At 56.9% G+C, this 21,923-nt stretch overlaps 2 protein-coding genes across 2 annotated transcripts in view; both read left to right on the forward strand.

Annotated features, from left to right (window-relative positions):
• The window catches only part of ATP5MC2 (ATP synthase membrane subunit c locus 2), a 44,302-nt gene extending 41,798 nt beyond the window's left edge, over positions 1–2,504 (forward strand). The window contains exon 5 of the mRNA XM_051775042.1: positions 2,493–2,504. The gene's annotated coding sequence lies outside the window, so the exon portion shown is untranslated. The remainder of the gene's footprint in view (positions 1–2,492) is intronic.
• Positions 1–21,502, forward strand: part of LOC127464627 (cyclic AMP-dependent transcription factor ATF-7) — a 60,496-nt gene extending 38,994 nt beyond the window's left edge. The window contains exons 3-12 of the mRNA XM_051775044.1: positions 764–860; positions 3,854–3,972; positions 6,513–6,647; positions 7,132–7,289; positions 9,808–9,907; positions 10,986–11,099; positions 12,237–12,383; positions 13,160–13,357; positions 14,462–14,570; positions 17,130–21,502. Of these exons, the coding sequence (XP_051631004.1) occupies positions 764–860; positions 3,854–3,972; positions 6,513–6,647; positions 7,132–7,289; positions 9,808–9,907; positions 10,986–11,099; positions 12,237–12,383; positions 13,160–13,357; positions 14,462–14,570; positions 17,130–17,341 (1,389 nt within the window). The 3' untranslated portion in view covers positions 17,342–21,502. The remainder of the gene's footprint in view (positions 1–763; positions 861–3,853; positions 3,973–6,512; positions 6,648–7,131; positions 7,290–9,807; positions 9,908–10,985; positions 11,100–12,236; positions 12,384–13,159; positions 13,358–14,461; positions 14,571–17,129) is intronic.
• Positions 21,503–21,923: the final 421 nt, after the last annotated feature.

Consider the following 21,923-nt stretch of genomic DNA (forward strand, 5'->3'; position numbering starts at 1 on the left):
CCTCGGCCGCCGTTTGTCGCAGTCTATTAGGAGAGACGCAATCCATCCTCGGGGTTTATGGTTATTTGCTTTAACCCCATCCCTGCCTCTCCCCCCCTTTCCCTCATCCCGGCGCGTGGGGCTGGCGCAGCCCTTCGTCCCTTTGTCTGGGTTTCGGCGCCGGCCCCGCGCACACCCAGCCCAGGCGTGAAGCCCCCCACCCTAAAGCCCTGAAGTGGGATTTTTATCCTCCCTGAACCCTCCCTAAAAGGTGGGGTTTTGTCCTCCAGTTCTCCCTGCAGGTGGAATTTTGGCGGCGGGTGAGATGCACCCCCTGCTCCGCGGGATCGGCGGCCGCTCCGTCCTGCTCCATAAACCCACGTCCTGAATCGCCTGTGCTCTGCCTCACACCATCCCAAAAAAGTTGCCTGACCCCCAGTAGCACCTAATTCCCTGCTCCATCAGCCAGCAGTAGAGAGGGGATGTTGCCCAGCAGCGCGGGTCTGCATTTCCATCGTGCAGCCGCCGTGCCACTCCGGCACTTAAAAACCTGGATTATTAAAAAATAGCTGCCCCTCGCTCTGTCCCGTCCCATTCCCCAGAAGCCTCGTTAATGGCTTTTCATTTTGAACCCCCTGTTCGCACACCCCTTCCCCAGCTCCCAACCCTCAGCAGCGATCGCGTTACGGCCCCGCCGTCCTTCCCTCCCCCCTTCCACCGCAGGACGGACCCGTAAAACACCAAATGCATTTATTCACCATTTTTCTAAATTGTTTCATTTCAGAGGTTCACAAACGAGGACCACCTGGCGGTTCATAAACACAAGCATGAGATGACATTGAAATTCGGCCCCGCTCGCACCGACTCCGTCATCATCGCAGGTATGTGCCCGGCCAGCGCCCAGCGCCGCGGTCGCGGGGCCTGACGGCAGAGATTGATGCCAGGGACCAGATGCACTGCAAAAAACGGCTCTGCCGCCCATAAAACCTCCTGTGATCTGCATTTAATCAGGGGAAAGGAAAGCCAGAGGCTTCCAAGTTTCTTTTTTTTTTTTTTTCTTTCTTTTTTTTTTTTTTATGGTGGTATCAGGTTTTTGTGGGGTTTGGTTTTTTTTTTAATTTATTTTTTTTTTTTAAGCTCTCGCCCTTTTTTATTAAGACTGGAGGATTTATGGCCAGAAGGTCTTTCACATTTCTTCATGTGCTTTGAGGACGATGAACCAAACCTGACAAAGCAGCTTCCCCTCTCAGCCCAGGTGTCAATTTTCCTGAGCTTTTAGGCTGCAGTTAATAAATTAAAGCCCCATCAGGTGCACTGGCTCTGCCGAAAAGGCGTTTTGCAGAGCCCCAGTGAGGAGCTCTGACAGCACATGGTCAAAGCAGCCTTTATAAAATTGGGGGGAAAAAACCAAACCCCACAGATTGTTGTCTGGCAGCAGCTCCTGGCAGGTTCCAGAGTCCCTCCTGCCCCGTTTGAGGGCTGCTCAAAGCATCGTGTGAGAGGTTTGTGTTGCTGCTGGGTGAAAAGTATGTTGCTGAAAGCAGGGAGAGGGAAAATGCTTCCTGAAGGCTTCAGAGTTCATAAGGGGAAATGAAGCTGCTGCAACAACCTGGCAGCCTTTTCCCAGTGTATCTCCAGCCCAAATCCAGTGTTGAAATGGGAATTCAGTTGGTTTCTGGAAGGCTTTGAATGAATTGTTGCTGGAAGAATGGGGTAGGATGGGAAGAGAGCTCACACAGCCTGTGGTGGAAGGGCAGGGAGCTGCTCCCGGGGGAGGGCTCTCCCAGAGGGAGAATTCATTCCAAATGGGATCAGGCTAATGGGAGCTGATGGCAAGGAATTGGGGCAGAAGCTGACAGAAACTCAGATTCCTAAAGGTCACCTTTGCTTCAGTTCAGCCCTTTCCAAACAGGGAGCACAGCGGGAGGGTCGGTGCTGCTGGATCAGTTTAGGGGGTAGATTGGGCAGGTGGGGATTGGGGGGGCCAGAAATGGGGCCTGGCCTCACCCCCAGCCAAAATCCCACATGACACCCCAAAATCCCACATGACACCTCTCATCCTCACAGCTCCCAGAGCTGGTGGTTCCTTTCTCAGGTAGATATTGGGGGGATGAAACACTTCAGCTTTAGCACAAGGAACAAGGTCTGGCCTCCTCTTCCAGCTCCCCCAGGGCTGATGCTCAGGGGGTTGCTCTGGGCTAAGCAACAAAAAAAAATACCCTAAACCAATTTACCCATGGCCAGGGCAGGACCAGCTAACCCTTCCCAAAACCAATTTACCCATGGCCAGGGCAGGACCAGCTAAACCTTCCCAAAACTGATTTAGCCATGGCCAGGGTAGGACCAGCCTGTCTAACACAGGCTCTCCCTGCTGCCGGAGCTGCTGGAGGGGGTGTGAGGGCTATAAACCCTGCTGCCTTGGAGCAGTGAGATCCAGGCCGTTATTGCCTGACATTCCTTCTGTCCTGGGGGTTTTTTGAGCCACCATTTTGTCTCTGGGTTTTCTTGCTCCCTCCCTCTGTGCCGAGCCCAGGGCAGCAGCCGTGTGGCAGGAGCAGGACCCGGTGCGTGTCTGGCTGAGGCGCCGTGGCTGAGCTAAGGAGGGTCGTAAAGAATTGTTCTCTGGGCTGGTTACAGCTGGCAGCAGGAGAGTCATTTATATGGGAACTTGTGGGGTGAGACAGGAGCTGCTGCAATTCCTGAGGTACAGATTGGGGAAGGGCAGGACCAGAGAGGTTCCACGGCTTTGTTTGTACTCCGTAGAAACTGCTGGAGATCTGTGCCCTGAGCTGGCGTGTGCAGCTCAGGAGGACATTGCTAAACAGGGAATGGTCTGAAAAGAGCCCTGGGAGCTGATAAATCCCTGCAAAAACAACCTCCTGCCGAGAGCTTTAGTTGACAAAGTTCCTGGGTTTATGAATTGGGACCTGGGGGGAAGAGAAAGGTGCCCAAAGGGGGCCTTTGCTTTAGTGACAAACCCAGCAGGGAGGGTTTGGAGTCAGGCTGGAAATGAAGTGTGGTTCTGCAGCAGCAAGGCGAGGAATTGCTGGAGTCCCTTCCCAAAGGATACAGGAGGCTCTACCCTGCCCGGTGTGGAATCATGGGGCACGTCTTCCCCAGACACTTCAGGTGCTGTGCTGGAACTGGGAGCACCAGGCAGCTGGTGTTTAATGCAGGTCAGGCCAGACTGTCTCAGGGATCCCCTTTGTGCATGAGAATCCTGGTGGTTTTCTGCCGGATGGATCCTTTGGGTGTGACGTGCGAGGCTCCAGGACTCCTGACCTGCCGGCGCTCGGGAATGGGAGGCTGGCTGAAAACAGAGAGTTTTCCTTCTGCTTTTATGGCCTGGGTGATGGCCAGAGAGATCATGACTCAACGTGTTAATGTGGTGGAGAACAGCCCCGGAGGGATGGCTGTGGACAGTGGTGGTTGTGAGGACTCTGCCCGGCCGTGGAGCTGCTCCCATCAGCTGCTTTACCCTCTCATCACTCCATGTTTTTAAGATCTGCTGTTTCAGGGAGATCAAACCCCCCTGACTTTTCCCTCCTTGTCCAGCTGAGGACGAGCAAAACCTCGGCGTGGGAGGGGCAGGACACAACCCACAGCCCGGAATTCACAGAAATCCCTGCAGTCCCCCTTGCTCCAAGGATTATTTCTTTAAACACCAGAGAAACAAAACCAATGAGAAATGATTGTCCCATTCCGAATTGTCACTTGCTTTCAGAAGGTGACACACACCTCAGTGGCAGAGCACCCAGACTTCCACAAAACAGAGGCCACATTCCCCAGGGCTCCCCAGGGAAGGACCCAGGTGGGTGAAATGCATTTTCTGGTCTCTCTTTGACCCAGTTCTTGGTGTTCTAACCCAAACCAGATCAGACTCCGACCCCGACTCGGTTCCTGAAGAACTGTGAGGAGGTGGGACTCTTCAATGAGCTGGCGAGTTCCTTCGAGCACGAGTTCAAGAAAGCTGCTGAGGATGATGAGAAAAAGGCAAGAGGCGAAGGCCATGGTGCCATAAAACTGTGCTGGGAGCAAACTGGAGGGGAGGGCCGGTGGGGCTGGGGGGGCAGGGGCTGCTCTGATGAAAGGCACATGCCCTCGGGTAGCTGAGTTGCTCTCAGGTTTAATTTGCTGCCATGTGGGGGGCTTTATTTTTGTAACTCGGATGACTTTGGCTGGTTATCCTGCGATCCGAGCCCTGCGGAGAAAGGATTTAATGGTTTATTATTCCTTTGGCTTTTCACTTCAAAAAAAGAAAGAGGAAAAAAAAAAGGGGGGGGGTAGTACCCAAAATGCCTCACACTTTGGGAAGGAGCTGCAGGGAAGGACACAACAAGATCTCTGGCAAAATCTCATTCAGAGCCTCCTTGGGGGTCGAGATCCGAAATGATGGTGCCTCTGAGGTGCAGTCACAGGGAAGGGACCAGGCCTGGCCCGTGCCTTTGGCATTTCCAGGGTGTCTGGTACATGGAAACAGAGAGAGGGGCTCTGTGGAGGAGGGAAGCTTTTCCTAACAAAGAGCTCCCTCTGCAAAGCGCCATCGATCCAGGCTGCCCCTGCAGCCTCGGGAGCGCGAGGGTCTGAAGGACAACGGGATCTCATCAGAAAGCAGCTAATTAAGGACATTTCCCCCCCCCCTCCTCCCGTTGCCGGATTCGAGGAGCAGCAGATGCGTGCTGGGCTCTCAGCCTGGCACATACATTTACTAAATTGATGTATGTCCGTACATACGCTCGCAGTCAGCGGCGCTGCTCGGAAATAAACTGCGGGAGCGGAGCCGCGTAAATCTTCCCGAGATGGGGAACGGAGGAATTCAGAATTAAAACTGAAACCTGGCTTCCACCCGCTCCCCCAATAACAGGCTCTTTAAACCGAAATTGATCTCTCTCATTGGTATGCGGTGGGGCTGCTCCCCGCTCCCAGCTCCTGCCCTTTGTTCTGGCAGCGTCGGCAGAAGGAGCCGCCGCTGGGGTTTCGCATGGAAATGCCGAAGCAGCCGGGTCTGGGCAGGGAGACCACCCAGCTCCTGGGCTCTGCGGCCTCCCAGCCGCCTCTCGGGCCCAGGGCTGCTCTCCTGGGTTTTGCTTTAGGATGGCTGCAGTCGAAATATTCCTGCGGCAGCCGCGGAGGGGGCTTGTGAAGCTTGGGGTGGTGTCGGGCGTTACGGGAAGCATCATCCCTTCAAACCCCCCCTGCCCAGGCAGATCCCGTGCCCAGCTGGCTGGTCACTGCCTGGACCTGTCTGGGGCTGCGGTTCTGAGGTGCTTCCAGCATCCAGTCCTGTTTGTCCTCCAGTTCCAAGGGTGGTCTCACACCAGCGCTTAATTAAAAACACAGGCACAGCAGGAGCTTCCCTGGAGGCACTTTAAGTGGTTTGAAACTTCCCTGCATGTTAATCCCCGCTCCTTTGTGATTTCCAGAGCAACATCTCTGCGTGAAGAGGGCAGGTAAATGGTTACTGCACCTACCGCAAGCAAAGCCCCCAGGAAATCTGGGAAGGGCAGAGGGGCTGGAGCCTCATCCTGCTCTAAAACACCCCCAGGTAGAGGGTCTGGAGCCTCATCCTGCTCTCAACCATCCCCAGGTGCACGGATTTACCCTTTTGCTGCAGTTTTCCCTGCCCTGAGAGGACTCACAGTGCGGCAGGAGGGGGTTTAGGGGAGATGCCAGGATGGACTTTCAGCCAGCAAAGGGGAGCGTGGGGATGGATGGTGAAGGGAGGGAGAACAGGCTGGACAAACAGCTGTCAGGGCTGATTTAGGGACAGTTTCTCCTGCCCGGCCGGGAGGAGGGACCGGGTGATTTGGTGCCGCATCCTGCCATCCGTGTGTCTCGCTCCTCCGCTGCTCCCTGCACCATCTTCTCCTGGCTCTTCTCTCCCTCCAGTTCTCGGAAGGGGACAGGTTTAGCTCAGTTTAGCTATCCCCCCACCTTGTTGTCACGGTGCAGCCCCAACAAGTCGTTAACTGGTTCAACTGGGGCACGTGGCACTGCTGGATCCCAGGGTGGTGGCAAGTCGCCAGGTTCAGGCATATGGTTGGGTTTTATTTTAATGGGGCGCTCATAGATATTTAATAACTCGCATGGCTCTTTGTTTGCTTTTGATAATCGGGTAATAAAATAATTCAGGCTGATTTATACAATGCTTTACAGCTCTTCTGTGAATGAAAGTGCCTCCTGTAACTCGCAGGCATTTGGCTTTGGTACCTGTCCTCCTTAGCAGAGCCCTTTTATTAAAAAAAGAAAATGTAAAAAAAAAAAAGCCATGGAAAACTCGTGTGTGTTACTGAGAACCCACAAAGTGATGCCATCTGGGGCTGACTGTCGTTCCTGGGCCTCCGTCTCTGTTTGGCCGGGGCCGGCGCGGCACCGCTCTGCTGCCTCGGGCTCCCAGATGCTGCTCCACTACAAATAAATAATAATAATTTGGCAAGAGCTCGGAGCTGGAGCTCTTCCTCTGGGAGCAGCCGAATGTTTCGCAAACAATATGAGCTAATTGTCCTTTCAATCCGTGGCTGCTTTTCCCGCAGAGCTCCGGAGCCCTGGACATGTCCCTGCCCTCCACTCCCGAGATCAAGATCAAGGAGGAGGAGCCGGTGGAGGTGGACTCGTCCCCCCCAGACAGCCCCGTGTCCCACCCACGGTCACCCCAGCACAAGGAGAAGGTGAGGCTCCCCAGCACGAGGTGGTGGTGCCCCTTTTCCAGGTGGGAAGCTGTTTCTCCAGATGGCTGCCCAGGCCTGATTTGTGCTCTCTGAGGCCTGATTTCCCTCGTTTGAGACAGAAACGGTTCACTAAAATGCACTGTTGCTGCCCTGGAGGCTCCCGGTGGGTTTGGCTGATGCACAAAGCCTTGCTCTTCCCTGTGTCCTGGGGGGTGGGGATTTGGAGCAGGTTGGTCCAGGTGACACTTTCACCACCTGAATAAGGTGGGGATTTGGAGGGGGGGATTATCTAGAGTGTAAATTCCTGTGCCCCACTCCCTGCACTGACACCAGATACGTGTGTCTTTGGGAGAGGTGCCCCCCTCCATCCCTGGGGTTCTGTGACAAAAGTGCCTGAATTTTCCCTAAAGAGGAAGAGTCAGCCCTGTGGTAACTAACTGTGGTAATTAACAGCGGGTCCCCTGTTTTCTGTTTTCCCTTCCAGGAGATCCCCTCCAAACCTGTCATCCTCTCCACGCCCACTCCCACCATCGTGCGCCCCGGCTCGCTGCCCCTGCACCTGGGCTACGACCCCCTGCACCCCACATTGCCATCCCCCACCTCCGTCATCACCCAGGCCCCTCCCTCCAACAGACAGCTGGGGTGAGTACGGAGCAGGGGCAGGAATTACCCCCTGGATGAGTTCCCTGAGTGCCAGACCCACGGAGGTGCCGCCGGCCCCGCCGCAGCTGCGTGGGCATAAGGGCCTCGCTGGGCACTGTCTGCAGCAGCAGGATGGGATGGGAGTGCAGGAAACGGGAACTAATTGTGCTGGAGTAACGAGACGAGGCAAAACTCACTGTGGGGAGAGATGAAAACACTCCCTGAACACGAACACGCCGACACGGCTCCGGCTGTCGGCACCGGGCGCGGGCAGAGCCGGCGCTGCGGAATTGTCTGGAGCTGTAACGGCTCAGGGATTTTCCCAGACAGCTGTTGCCTCTCGAGTGTCACCTCTTGTGCCCAGCCAACCCTGCCTTGGGGGGGCTGTTTGCTTCGGCACAGCCAACGACCTGCTTCTGTTTGCCCTGGAACAACCAGGACGGAGGCTCCGGCTCCTCCGGCCCTGCCCGTAAAGGAAGGAGCCTGAGGGTGGAGGGAGCACATTGCTGAGCCCCTGGGAGATGCATGGTTAGCCCCCTGTCCGTTTGGTGTCAGGATGCTCCTGCTTCTCCTCCCTGGTCACTCCTGGTCAGGGCTGGCTCCCTGTGTTAACCAGCCCACTTTGTATTTTTGGGGCTGTCACTTCATGGTTTTATGTGTGTTTGCCTTTGACCCTCTGGCACCATCAATCCAGACGGCCTGGTGGAAAGTTTTAAATGCTGTCTTGAGGCATGAAAGGGTTAAGTGGTTGTCCTGGGGGTAGCTACAGGACACTGTAAGCCCCTCCGCAGGAGACTCTGGGGCTGTTTGGAGCTGTGTCCAGTAGGTTAGGCTTTAGTATGATTTGCTGTGCTCTTTGCAGCCCAGATCCCACCTGGAGACAGAGAGGTGGGGCTGCAGTGGTAACAAGGGTCCCTTCATTAGGGCCACTGCCAAGGTGGTGGGGCTGGTGTCAGCGTGACAGAGATGGAGGGGAGGCTGTGACCTCCCTGTAACTCGCCTGGTTGGGCTGGGATTTCCAAAGCAGCCTGGAGGATTTGGGACGCCCAATAGAAATGACTGAGAGTCGAGCGTTCGCGTTCCCAAGGCAGCCTTAAAAATTCCAGCCTGAGTTATTGGCAGGATGAACTTCCCCCTCTGACCCACGTCCCCTGCTCCTCCCACCATCCCCTGCTCCTCCCACCATGCCAGCACAGCCTCCTCCCAGGATCCCAGGCAGCCCTGCCTCCTCCAGCCCCTTCCCCGGGCTTGGCAGAGGAGGCAGCAGCAGATTTATTTTACTCTCCCTCCCGCAAGGCCGGGCTCCCAGCTCGGCTCTGCCTCCACTTGGTTCCCCACAGCACTGACATGGCTGGAGGAGGAGGAGGAGGAGGAGCAGGAGATCAGGCCCTGTGGCAGGGATGGTTTCCTTCCTCTCCCCATCATCTGGAGCAGCTCTGGCTCTTCCTCTGCTCTCGTGAAAAGGCTGAGTCTGGATGGTTGGAGCTGGAGCACAGTGGGGTTTGTGGTGGGATAGAGGCAGGGGGAACGTCCCTGCTTGGGGTGTGTCCCTGGGTGGGGTGTATCCCTGCCTTTCACTGCAGAAGGACCTACAATAGAAATATTTCCTGGTATTTTTAATTGGTCACAATTAGGCTCCAGCACAATCTCCTCCTCCCCAGCCTGCAGCGAGCTGGGACGTCCCATCTCCCGATTCCCATCTCCCCGTGTAAACACAAGCCAGCCCAGCATCCACCCTGTTTTTGGGGGGTTTTCTCTGGAGTCAGAAGTGCTTGTTAATGGGAAGCTGAATCCTTACAAAACCCCCTGTTGGGAGCTCAGCAGTGGACAGACCAGGAGGTTCCCTGTAGGCAGGAGCAGCTGCCTGGGCAGTGCCAGGCTCAGCCCAGGAGGAGCAGTTCCAGCACATCCAGCCCTTGGATGTGTTTTTCTCTCCGTTCAGGTGGCCATCGTGGCTCAGGGCTTTGGCAGCCACAGTGTTTTGGGCAGCTGGGGTATGCCCAGGGCACATCCATGTGTCCCCGATAGCCCTGAGCAGGCCGTGTGACACTGCCATGAGCGTACAGGGCCATCGGGCATCACTGCCAGCCCTGGTCACCTCATTGTGACACTGCCATGAGTGTGCAGGGCCATCGGGCATCACTGCCAGCCTAGTCACCTCAGTGTGACACTGCCATGAGTGTGCAGGGCCATTGGGCATCACTGCCAGCCCTGGTCACCTCAGTGTGACACTGCCATGAGTGTGCAGGGCTGGGCATCACTGCCAGCCCTGGTCACCTCAGTGTGACACCAACACATCTCCTGCCCTGCCACGAGCGTGCAGGAGGCCAAGTTACCCTCACACCCCCCCAGCTGAGCTCTGCACCCTCCCCTTCAGAACAAACCACTCAGAAATGGGGAAATGAGCCCAAATCCACCAACTGGATTCGCTCACACTGCTGCCCCTGAGCTTCCCGGGGCCACTGGGACGTCATAAACCTGGAATAATCTGTGAGAACTCCGGTTCTTGTTTCTGCAGGTCTCCCACAGGTTCCCTCCCACTCGTCGTGCAGCTTGCGAACGGCCAGACCGTGCCCGTGCTCCCCGGCCCCCCCGTCCAGATGCCTTCTGTCATATCGGTGAGAGAAGCTTCCAGCACAGCCCCGTGTGGAGGAGGGGACGGGCCTTTCCCCTGCCAAACACACACAGACACTTCCATTTCATAAACATTAAAATCCCTCTCCCCCTCTGTGCGAGATAAGACCGGAGGAGGAGGAGGAAGGGGAGGAGGGAGCAGCTCTGGCAGGGCAGCAATAACGTGTGGATCACACTAGAGGGCAATAAGTTTGGGGAAAAAAGCAAATCCGTGCCCGGACAGATGGCTCACGCCATCGATCCGGGGCTGGGAGCTGCAGGATCCCTGATTAGCTGCTTCCATTTGGAACAGTGTGCCTGCACTGAAACCACCGGAGCTTGCAGGGAACATGTTGGTGTGTGCTGGCCAGGGGAATAGCCAGACCAGTCTCAGCTTGGGCTTCTGCACACAGAGAGTTTTCTGTGGGGCAGAGTGACTGCAGATCTGCCTGGTGGGGGTTGAGTGTGTCCTCTGAGCTCTCCAGCTCCTGATCCCCAGCCCTGGGAATCGTGTCTGTCCGCTGGGCATGTCCTTGGGGCTTTGAGTGCACAAGGGCTAAAACCGTCTGCCTCAGGTGCACCTCTACTCATGGCCTGTGGGCATGGGAACATCCTCACCCCTTCCCTCCCTATTTGCAGTGCTTTGCCACCCATGGGGCTTATAAACATGACCGAATTCTGGTTTTCCCTCCCTTTGCTGAGGGAGAAAGCTCAGGAGGGGACGCTCCCCTTTTGTGGGTGCCGTGTCAGCTTTGCAATAGAACCAGGGGGGATCCAGGACCCTCCCTCTCATCCATGGCATGTACTGGTGGGGGAGAGCCCACTGGCAGGGAAGGGAAGGGAAGGAGCTACCCCCCTCCCTGTGCTCCGTGCTGGGCTGGTTTGTTTGGGTGATTCTGGAACAGCCTCCGTGGCCACCAACGTGGCTGGTGGCCCTCAGTGACAGCAGGAATAACGGATGGCCGCAGTTAAACGTTTGTCAGGATTTATGGATGTGCTTGGTCAGGGAGTTACTGCAGAGCTGCTCCACGGAGCCAAAGCACCTCCAACTTCCCAACCCACGTGTCCCTCCCTCCCCCACAGCTGGCTCGGCCGATGTCCATGGTGCCGAACATTCCCGGTATTCCTGGGCCTCCCATCAACAGCAGCGGGTCCATTTCCCCGTCAGGACTCCCAGTGCACTCTGAAGCCAAAATGGTGAGTGTTGGGGAGGGGGTCACGGTCACGGTGTTGTCCTTGTCCCTCAGCCTTCACCACCACCTACACAAGCAACTTCCGGCTGGAGGCTTTTCCCCCCCGACCTTCATGAAGATTCCTCTGGAATCCTGTGTAGCCATCAGAGCAATTCCTGCTCCCAGCACAGGTGGTGGAAGTGCCACCAGGAACATTGGAGCACTCAGTGCTTGGCGCTGGCAGCACAGGAGGCTGTGAGTGTCAGGACAAACCCTATCCCCAGCCTGGGGGCGGCTGATGGTAAAGCTGGAGCTCTGGTTCCAGGATGGCAGATGGGATGGAGGTGGAATTGAGGAAGGCAGAGCCACAGGAGGAGAGGTTTGGGCTGTAATTCAGGAGATCCTGATCATGGTTTTCGTGTCAAACCCGTTAACTAAGACTTTACAAGAGGAACTTTCCTCTCGTGGCTCCTCACAGCTCAGGCCGGGTGTGCACAGGGGGGAAGCAAAGCTGATGGATGTGGCACTTGGGGACATGGCTCAGCAGTGCCAGGACTCAAATGATCTCAGAGGGATTTTCCAGCCTCAATGATTCCACAATTCTCTGAAGCCCCCATTTTTTGGGCTGGGCAGGTGTTTGCACACCCACCTCTCCCAGCAGTGCTGCTCACAGTTGCCAGCATATTGTCCCCACTCCTATTCTAGGGTCTGCAGGACTCAGGGGCAGATCAGAGCCTCAGGTGCGGAGAGAGATCATAAACTGAGGCACAAAACACCCGTGCTGACCTGGCTGCCCAGAGAAAGGACTTGCAAACCATGTGTGGATCCTTCTCCATCCCCTAGGACCCCTCTGTGTGTTCTCAGGAACAGTTGGGCTCTGCAGCCTGTTCAGTCCCTGGGCTTTCCATGGAGCCTGCCAGCTGGGGAGGGGTTTGGTGCCAGTGGCAGTAGCAATTTTGGGATGTGACACCTGTCTGTTGGGTTGGACACTGCTCTCTCTTCGGGCAGGCCAGATGGTGATGGCTTTAGGTTGGACTCGAGTCAGCCGCAGCCTCTGAAGAGCCTGTTCCAGGCAGAGTGGCTCCTTGGGTGACAGGAGCTGCTCAGAGCCGTGGCAGCACGGAGAGCAGGTCCCCTGATGTCCCTTCTCCTCCTTCCACAGAGGCTGAAGGCCAGCCTGACGGCCTCCTCCTCGCTCAACGGCAGCAACCTGGTGGTGGGCTCAGCCAGCACGATGGTGACGGCGCGTCCGGAGCAGAGCCAGATCCTTGTCCAGCACCCTGACGCCCCTTCCCCGGCTCAGCCACAGGTCTGCTGCTGCTGCTGCCCCACGAGGCAGGGCTGGAGGTGCTGGGGGGTTCCTGGGCTTGGGGAAAGAGGAGGAAAACCGCAGCTCCCTCCTTTGCAGAATGGGTTAAAGCCCTGTTTTTCCAATGCCGCTCACAGCCCACCAGGCAGAAGCTCCAGCACCGCTTTCATTTGCCTGACGAGGTCTGGAGTTTGGAAAGAATATTTCCCTCTCTTCTCCCTGCTCAATTACTGGGGTTAAATGCTCCCCTCTCAGGCAATCAGCTCCACTGGCTCCTGCCAGCCAGCCAAATGCCAGCCTTCCATCAGGATCGCCACCTGCTCCGTCACTTGGATGGGCTTCCAGAAGTTTTAATATCCATATGCTGCCCGACAGCGAGTGCTGGAGTGTGGCTGCACTCCCCGGGTGTAATTGCCCCTTGCAGTCAGGGCTGCTGCACCATCAGCCCTCACTGGCTTTTCCTTTGTTCTCCCAAAATAAAACAGGGGAACATGCGGCTTTACAAAATCCTTTGGTACCATTTACCTCCAAGAGCTTGTTTAGCTGAAGATACTGGGGGAAAGTTCACCCGAATCAACTTTTTAAGCAGATTGCCCACTCAGAAACTGCCATTTGCTCCGTGACACTCCCTGACCCCAAACAAGAGATGGCACCTTGGCGGGTACGGCAGCGGGATCGAGCGGGATTGAGCTCTCCCAGCCGAGCTGTGGTGACACCGCTGTGTTCTGCCTGCCCCGGAGCTGCTGTTCAGTGTCTCCCACCTGCCCCATCCCCAGGTGTCCCCTGCCCAGCCCACCCCCAGCACGGGCGGGCGCCGCAAGCGCACGGTGGACGAGGATCCGGACGAGCGCCGGCAGCGGTTCCTGGAGCGGAACCGGGCGGCCGCCTCCCGCTGCCGGCAGAAACGCAAGCTCTGGGTGTCCTCCCTGGAGAAGAAAGCCGAGGAACTCACCACCCAGAACATCCAGCTGAGCGTGAGTATGTAACCGGGGCCGAGAGCAGCCCTTGGCCGGCGTTGGGAACGTCGCTCCGGAGGGAACGTCACTCCAGAGGGAACGTCCGCCCCGTGCCGCAGAGCCCACGTGCGCTCGGGTGCTGCTCTCTCTGGAGCAGGATTGTTGCCTCCCTGACCGGATTTCTCTCCTGGCTTTCCATCCTGATGGGTTTAAAAGCAACCCTTGGGGGAAGAGCACCTCAGGGCTCATTTTTTTCTCCCCGTTGCCCCTGGAAAGGCTCTGCCCTCTGGCTGCCAACCTTGCAGGCAGCACATGGAGCCTCGGGAAGCAGCTGTTTTTCCCAGAGTGGAATTTCCCTGAGTGAAGGAGAGCTCTGCCAGCTCCATTCCCTGAACACTGGATCCGGCAAGGGGGAAGCAGGGAGGCTCTGCAGACTGATTTTTCTCTGGAGAACTGTTTTTCCCTGGCTCTTGGCAGCACCCTGGCGTGCCAAGCAGAGGTGCAGCACACCTGAAAATACAGATTTCACTCCCAGTGCCACAAACCCTGTTAGTGCTCTCAGCACTGGCTGAGGGTGAGGTGAGGACTGAGCTTGGCTCCGTTCTGGGCCAGTGACTTGGGCACTGGGATCTTTACTGGAGCTCTGACCGTGGTGTTTTTATTCTCTTCCCAAGACAATTATAGAAACTATTTCTTTGGGCAGTGGAATAATCTGCTGTACAGGTTTTTGGGGAGCAGACCTGGCTCACAGGAGCTCACAGAGGTACTGAGAGCGTGGAGAAACTGCAGTGTCCCCCCATGGCCGGGCCTGGGCTGGGCTGGTTGTACATTCCCACGTGTCCCACCAGAGCCAGCAGCACTCCAGAGTGTCCCTCAGGCAGGTGACATTGGCAGGAGGGCTCAGGAAAAGCTCTGCCCAGGGTTAGGTGACTGTAGCAAGGGCTCTGCAGCCTGTGGCAGGGGAGCACTGCAGCCCATGTCTTAAATTCCTCAAATCCAGGAACTTTGCCAGGTGTTCTAGGGCTGGAGGTATCTCAGATTAGTTTGCAGGGTTCACCCTTGAACATCCTGGTGCTGCTGGGGCTGCTGTGAGTGATGCCCATGTGTGTTTGTCCCCTTCAGAATGAAGTGACGCTGCTGAGGAACGAGGTGGCTCAGCTCAAGCAGCTGCTGCTGGCCCACAAGGACTGTCCTGTCACGGCGCTGCAGAAGAAGACACAGGGCTACCTGGGTGAGTGATGGGCTTCTGCTGGTCCCTGTAACCTTTGAGTGGGTCTGAGCAGGTCAGGATTATGAGCTGTAAAGGAAGGGAGGGAGTTCTCCTCTCGGTCTGTGCCCCATCAGCTTCCAGTCACTGCAGTGAGAGGGCAGAGCTGGGTCACAGAAACACAGAATGCAGCACACGGCACATGGCATGGAGAATATAGAACACCCTGGCTTGGGAGGGGCCCACGAGGCTCATCCAGTCCAACTCCTGGCCCTGCACAGGACACCCCAAGAATCCCACATGTGCCTTGGGGCATCTTCTGCGGGTGCAGCCCCCACGCTGAGGAGGAGCCCCCGAATTGGCACTTTAACTGGTGCACGAGATCTTTTGAGGGAAGGAGGTGTGTGCCTCCCTCTGCCTCTCTGGTGTGGGATGCTGGACAGAGATCCACGTGTCTGCTTCTCCCTGGAGTCTCTCCCTGCTCCTGGCAACGTGCCAAGCACTTGATATTCTCTTTGAAGTTAAAAACTCTTGCTGCTCCAAAGCAAAGGCAGAGTCAGGAAAGGCCAGACTATATAAATGACATCATAGGGCTCCATAGCTCATTCTCTGCGATTCCCATCAAACTGGCTCAGTTTGGAAGCAGAAAAGCCTCCTTTTTTATCTTCTTTTCTTTCTTTCTTTTTTTTTTTTTTAAATGCTGCCTATTTCATTATAATCAACCCAGGAGCTAAACACGATGATCCTGGGTCCTTCTGCCCTGCCTGCAGTACCAATTCCAGGCTGTGGTGCTGTGAGGCTTTGGGAGGACGCTGGAGTCCTCTAGTGTTGCCTGGAAAAATGAGAGGAGAGGCAGGGATGGATGAGAGGAGAGAAGGGAAGGGGGAACAGAAAAAACCAAGGAAGCAAAAATATAAATTACAAAAAGCCAATGTCCTTGGGGGATGGTCCTTGATCCCCTCTCTAGGAATGTTGTCCTGGAAGGGTCTGGCCCAGCCCATTCATTGTCACTCACTGCAGTGACTCAGGGCCTGAGTGATGTGGTCGTGGCTGTCCCCGTGTCCCAACCCTGCAGAACCCAGGCAGGAGACCTCATTTCCCCCCCCCCGTTAAATTCCAGAGTTTACAATTCCTATTACTATTCCTCACAAGTCTGCCCACTGCAATAACAGGAATTCATGACACATCTGAATACTAAAAATGAGATTCGCCCCCTCCCCTGTGCCCCCCTCCCCTCTGCCCTTTTTATTGCTGAGATTTGTGGCTGGTCCTGTAACAAAGTCCCAGATTCCCTGATGGAATTGCAGCTGCCTCCTGTACACTTGGGTGGTTTATTTTTAATATCTTGTAAATCTCCTGATTTTGGGGATGCCAGATGATTACATTGCTCTGCTCAGCCTTCTCCAAGCCCGTTCTCCAACCTGCTGTGCTGCCATGGCTTTCACCCAGGCCGAGGTTTCCCGAGGGAAGGTAGAAGCCATCTGGGAAAGGGGAATGATGTCCAAGCACCTGATGGAAAACTGAGCCCCAGAGTCCATTTTCTGGTGCCCAGTGAGGTTATAAACCCCTTCCCTGATTTTTTCCCCCCAGTGTCAAGGGTTTCACTGTCTTGGTGTGGAAGAAGTATCCCACTTCCTGCCTTAATTTGGCTTTTTCAAAGGAAAGGGACCCCATCCCACCTATAATTCATCTGCCCAAGTGCTCAGGAAGGAATTTCTTCCTGGCATCTGTGGATAATGAGTGTGTACCCCAAAGAGAGCTCTGACTGCCCTTGCCATGGGGTTTGGTAGCTCACAAATTATCCTCTGGGTAAGGAGCTGTGGGGGCTCCTTTGGGGAGAGAATCCAAGGTCCTGGAAGCTGAACAGAGCAGGGAAGAAGGGCTCTGGCCCCTCAGTCACGTTGCTTCAAAGCTACCAAAAGAAATGGAGCAAACAAAGGGACTCTGGTTGATTTTAATGTCCTGGAGAACAATTAAGAGCAAACCAGGTAATTTATATCAAAAATGCCCCGAAGAGCCCAGGCCTTGGCTCTGCCAAAGGGATTGTGTTTCACCTCCTCCCGTGCCCACCCAGCTGGTCTCAGGGCTCAGTGGCCTGGAGAAGAGGAGGTGTCGTGGGGGGAAGTTAATTCCTTGTAATGAGGAAAAACATTGATTAGGATGAAGGTAATGCCAGTGCCACCCTCCTCGAGGTCCAACCTGCACTTTGTGGCTTCCTGGCTGGAATTCAGGAGGATTCCATGGTGCTTCTCCAAAGGACTGGGGCCAGCAGGACCTGGGCAGGGTCGTTAGATCCCAGCTCAAAGCAGTTTCATTTCCAGTCCTTGAATCAGTTTTTGTTTCCAGTGCTTGGCAGCTTTTGCCAAACAGCTGCTTGGGGTGGGCTGGGGCCTCGAGGGGAGTGCCTGGCCTGGTGGGGGGAGCTGGGATTCCACAGGAATCATCCTCTCTCTGCTCCAGGCTGGAAAGGTGAGCGTTCAACCCACACCTCCCTCCCCCTCGCAGTGCCACCACCCCCAGCCCCACAGCCTCTCTCTAACTTTATTTTCTTCTTCCCCTCCCCTCCTCCCCCCGTCGGAGCAGAGAGCCCGAAGGAGAGCTCGGAGCCCACGGGCTCCCCCGCGCCCGTCATCCAGCACAGCTCCGCGTCGGCCGCCCCGAACGGGCTCAGCGTGCGCTCGGCGGCCGAGGCCGTGGCCACCTCGGTGCTGACGCAGATGGCCGGGCAAAGGACAGAGCTGGGCCTGCCCTCCCACGTCATCATGGCCCCACAGTCCCAGTCTGCCGGCAGATGATGGCCCGGAGCCGAGCACAGACTGACCACGGCCCTGGTCCTGCCCAGGGCGGGCCCACGAGGATTTTCGTTTCTTTTTTTTTGGGTTTTTTTTTGTTTTGTTGTTTTGGTTTTTTTTCCGAGTTAAGGGCAGCTCTGGCGCTTTCCCACTGCACAGCCTGTACAGTGCCCTCAGTCCCTCAGCTGGCACTGGGCAGAGCCCCCCCAGCTCCCAGAGCCCCCTCTGAGGAGCCCCCGGAAAGGTGGGCTGGCAGGGATCCGTCACGGTAACACTAAACCTCCGTGCCTGGGGATCCCCTCGGCACAGTCCCTGCTCCAAACCCCCTCTCCCTGCCCCCTGCCTTCAGCAGAGGGGCTCAGGGGGGCTCTGACACTCAGTGCTGCTCCCAGGCATCTGCTCATCCCTGCTCCCGCTCCCTGAAACGTTGCACCTTGGCACAGGAGCCTCCTGGAGCTCTGAGCTTGCAGGGATTGAGGTCGGTCTCCTCACTCCCGAATTGCAGTGGTGGATCTTGGACATGACGGGAGTGTGACCGCTGTAAATGTGGCTGGGAGAAGGGGACACGTGTTCCCGGTCACCGGTGCCGCGCCGGGAGCTGCGGGTGCTCCGGTGCTGCTCCCACGCCGGGTGCTGGGAAAGGTACGGCCTGTCCAGGCAGCCATGGGGCTGCTCCCGTCTTCCCTTTGGCAAACCAGTGCTGGTGGGCATCCACAGGGACCGGGCACTCTGGGATTCAGGGAAGGACCCAGCAGGCAGCGACGTGTGAGTCCCCCAATCCCGCATCCCGCACACCTGAGCAAACCCATCCCTCCCTTCCCAGGGATCGTCTCCCACACACGTGACCTCGATGACCTTAATAATGGTGGCCTTAAATCGTGGATTAGTTGCCTGTTCCGAGGGGAGGGAGCACGGGATGGTGTCTCTGCCTCTTCCTCACGATGATGTTCTGCTCGCGGTGATGGAGCATCCGTTGCTTCCCAGCCAGAGCAAACAAAGGATTCATGGAGCTTCCATGGTTCATGGAGTTCATAGGGCAGGTTAGGAACGCACCCTCCATGTTGGGAGACTCTTGGAATTGAGTCTGTTTTCCTGCCAGGTGGACCTTGGGCACGTGTGTGTCCATGTGTGTCCTTCTGTGCTTCCCGAGGTGCCAATTGGAGCCGGTAGTTTGGAAATGGGAAGGGGTTTCACGTGTGTTCAGGCTCTTGGAAGGAATCTTGTCATGGTCCATGGAGCTGCATCAGCCCTTGGTCTTCCTCCCCTTCCCAGGTTCCTCCTCAGCCAAGCCCTCCTCCCCCTCAGGTCGCACTTTGCCACTTTGGAGCCAAGTTGGTTTGTCCAAGTGATTTTTGTTTGGCTTCCCCAGACTTGGAAGGTTTCCAGGGACAGCAAAACCCAAAGCAAAGGCTGAGCAGGAAACTTGGGATCTCATCACGGACAGGGGAGTCCAGTGGTTTGGGTTTTTCCATGGATGGGATCTGTCTTCTCCCCCTCCCTCTTTCCCAAGTCTTCCTCACCTCTGCGGCCGCACCGACCACTCGTGTCCTGGGGTTGGTTTGTGTTGCTGCTCCTGCACTCCCCCTCTGTTCTCGTGCTCATCCCAACTCCTGTCTGTGGTTGGGGTCACATCCAGCCTCTGGTTTGGATCCCACACATCCCCCCAGACCAGCCTTTCCCTCCTGCAAAGCTGTTCCTGCACAGTCCCTGGGTTCACAGGTGTTTCCAGCATTCCCAGTCCCAACCCAGGACGTGACCAGGCCATAGTGGATCAAGGGTTGGACTTGATGATCTCGGAGGTCCCTTCCAACCCAGCTGATTCTATGATTCTATGATTCTAAGGGTTTGGGGCCGGGTGAGGCACAGCAGGGGGTCAGGCCTGTTTTGGGGGGATCAGGACCTAAGGCCAAGGGTTTGCAGGAGGTGCAGGTCTCATCCCATGGCATGGAGGGATTGGTGGTGTCTGGCAACTCCTCCTGGGCCATCCCAGCACTCAGCTCTGCAGGAAAACCTGTCCCTCCAGGAAAAGTGTTGGTGGGAAGGGGAAGGAATTGAGCTCTGGGCTGGTCCCACCGCTGGTTCCCTGTTTGCTGTGGGGTCTGGGGGGAAGGAGAGACAAAGGGCAGTGGGGGCTTCACTGGCAGGATCAGGAGTGAGCAGAGGGTGGCGAGGTGGAAAATCTGGGACAGTGTTTGGATCAAAGGCAGCAGCTTCCCCAGCCCCTTGTTTTACCCTCGGGGAGTAAAAGTGGCTGGATTCTGTGTGATGGGAGAGCCAAGCCTGCAGCCCACAAAGGGCTTTTCCTGCCTCACCACTCCAGGGAATCCTGGTGGCCCCACTGGGATGGGGGTGCAGGAGCAGCTTTTCTCCCTCTCCCTCCATGCCCCAATGCCATCAGTGCCACCCCATTCCCACATCTCCCATCGCCAGCGCTTTAGTGCCTTGAAAATTCTGCAAATCCAGGAAAAGGTGATTGGAAAGCTCCAAACCTGGGCAGGGACAAGCAGGGAACAAGCAAGGAACAAGGATTTGGCCATACCTGGACTTATTATTGCTTCAGTCACAGGGTTGGAGCTCCCTGTGCCCGTTTCAGGTGTGTTTTACCTCAAAGGCTGCCCTAGAAGCAGATCCCAGAGCGGGCTCAGGTCCCGTTTCTCGTGCTGGGATGGAGTTGGATGGTGCAAAGCAGGAATCCACAGGGATCCAGCCTCAGGAGGATCCTCTGCTCCCATCCAGGTGATGGGTGATGTCCCAGGAGTCACTTTGGGGCCCAGGGGTGATGCTCGTCCCTCACTGGGGTCAGTTCCCTCCTCAGGCTGGCGTGGTGCTGGCGATGGACGTGCAGGGGGTTGGGTTTTTTTTGGGTGGGAAGTCAGATTTTCTGTTGGGTTGGTGGTGTGGATCCCCCTCTGAGGACAGGTGGGATGAAGGTGGCTTTTTCTCCTCCTCCTCCTCCTCCCTCTTCTCCTCCTCCTCCTCCTCCTCCCCATGCTGGTTCAACTCTTGCCCGAAGACTTTGCAGCTGCCTTTGGGGCAAAACAGCCTGATTTCTGCTCTGTGGTGATTTCTCCTGCTTTTCCAAGGCTCCTGGGGGGTGGCAGCCCCCGGGCCTGCTCGGCAGTGCCGGGCACCTGCACTTTGCTCTCCCGGAACCCTGGGGTGTCCCAGGGTTCCACCTGCCTACCCCCAACCCCATCCCGTGTTTGGGTCCCCAGGATCTCCATTCCTCTGCCAGGGCCTGAAATGGGGGGAGGGTGACACGGGGGCTCCTCATGGGAGCCCTGCAGGGTTGAAAGGGCTCCTTTGTGTTGGGGTCAAGCTGGGGCGAGCCCAGACAGCAGGACTGGCCCGTGGGAGTCGAGTTCTACCGATTTTTATCATAACTGTAACACTGAATAGGAACAAATGGCTCAAAACCACGACCCGGGGGAGTTCGTGATGAGGGAGCTCCTGCTCCTTCCCTCCTTTCTCTCTGGCAGAGATGAAAATTCTCCTCGTTGGCTTCCGAGTCCCTCAGGACCGGGCGGGTGGGAAGGGTTGATGCCGCTTTTTCCCCCTCACCGAAACTGGTCCTTGGTTCGGGAATTCGGCGGCTCGGATGGGAAATGTGCCATTTTCGGACCCGTGGACCCGTTTCTGTTCGGTTCCCCCCGCCCAGTTCCGTGCACACGGGGGGGCTCTGGCAGCGACGATGCCCCAAATCGAGCCCAGGAGGCGACAGAGGGACGCGGGAGGAGGGTCCTGGGCGTTCCCCCCACCCCCTGCCCCCACCCAGCTGCTTTTGTACCACGAGCTTTGACGATCAATAATGGAAGAAGCCAAAAAAAAAAGGACACCCCCCCCGCCCCGAGAAGCGTAACCGTGTAGTATCTATCAGTCCATATCGACGCGTATATGCACCCATATATCGTAGATCGGCCGCCGCCGCGGGGCAGCTCCTTTTTAGCTGAAACCCACCCCCCTCCGCAGCCCCCGAGGGACCCCCCCTCCGCACGGGCTCCTGTGAGCGGGTCCTCACAGCCCCCGCGGGGGCCCGGGGACGCGGGGGGGACCCGGGGGGGACACGCCCCAAGCCCCCCCCCAACCCCCTCGGCCGTGTCGTACCAAACATGTAACGTGCCTTTTATTTATGCTGCAAATATAACATTAAAATATTACCCAGGAGACGGTGGTTGTTGCCCTCTGCTTTTGGGGGGCCGGGGGAAGGGGGGAACATCCCCGGTGTCACCCGTGCCGCGGACACCCCTGAGTGTGCCCGGGGGCGTTCACAGTGTGGGTGTCACCGGGTGGAGGGTGCTGTGATGACCCTCGGTCACAACCGCGGTGACACCGCCTGGACTCAGGACGGCGTGGGACGTGTCGCGTCCCCTCCCCGGGTGACACAGCGGGTGAGCTGCTTGTGGGGACGCCGCAGTGGCGCGGGGCAGCCTCGGGTGAGCGTTTGGGGCGATTTCGGCAGGTTTTGGGTCGGAGGGAGCCGCGGCCGCGCCGTCGGGGCTGCAGGAGCGCGGCGGGGCCACCGGGTGGCGGCAGCGAGACGCGGCGGAGCGGGGGGGGCGCGGGGGGTCCCCGGAAAGGGGAGTGG

The sequence above is a fragment of the Manacus candei genome, unplaced genomic scaffold (genome assembly GCF_025592945.1).
Source record: "Manacus candei isolate 608988 ecotype Guabito, Panama unplaced genomic scaffold, ASM2559294v1 h1tg000247l, whole genome shotgun sequence".
NCBI classification, from domain to species: domain Eukaryota; kingdom Metazoa; phylum Chordata; class Aves; order Passeriformes; family Pipridae; genus Manacus; species Manacus candei.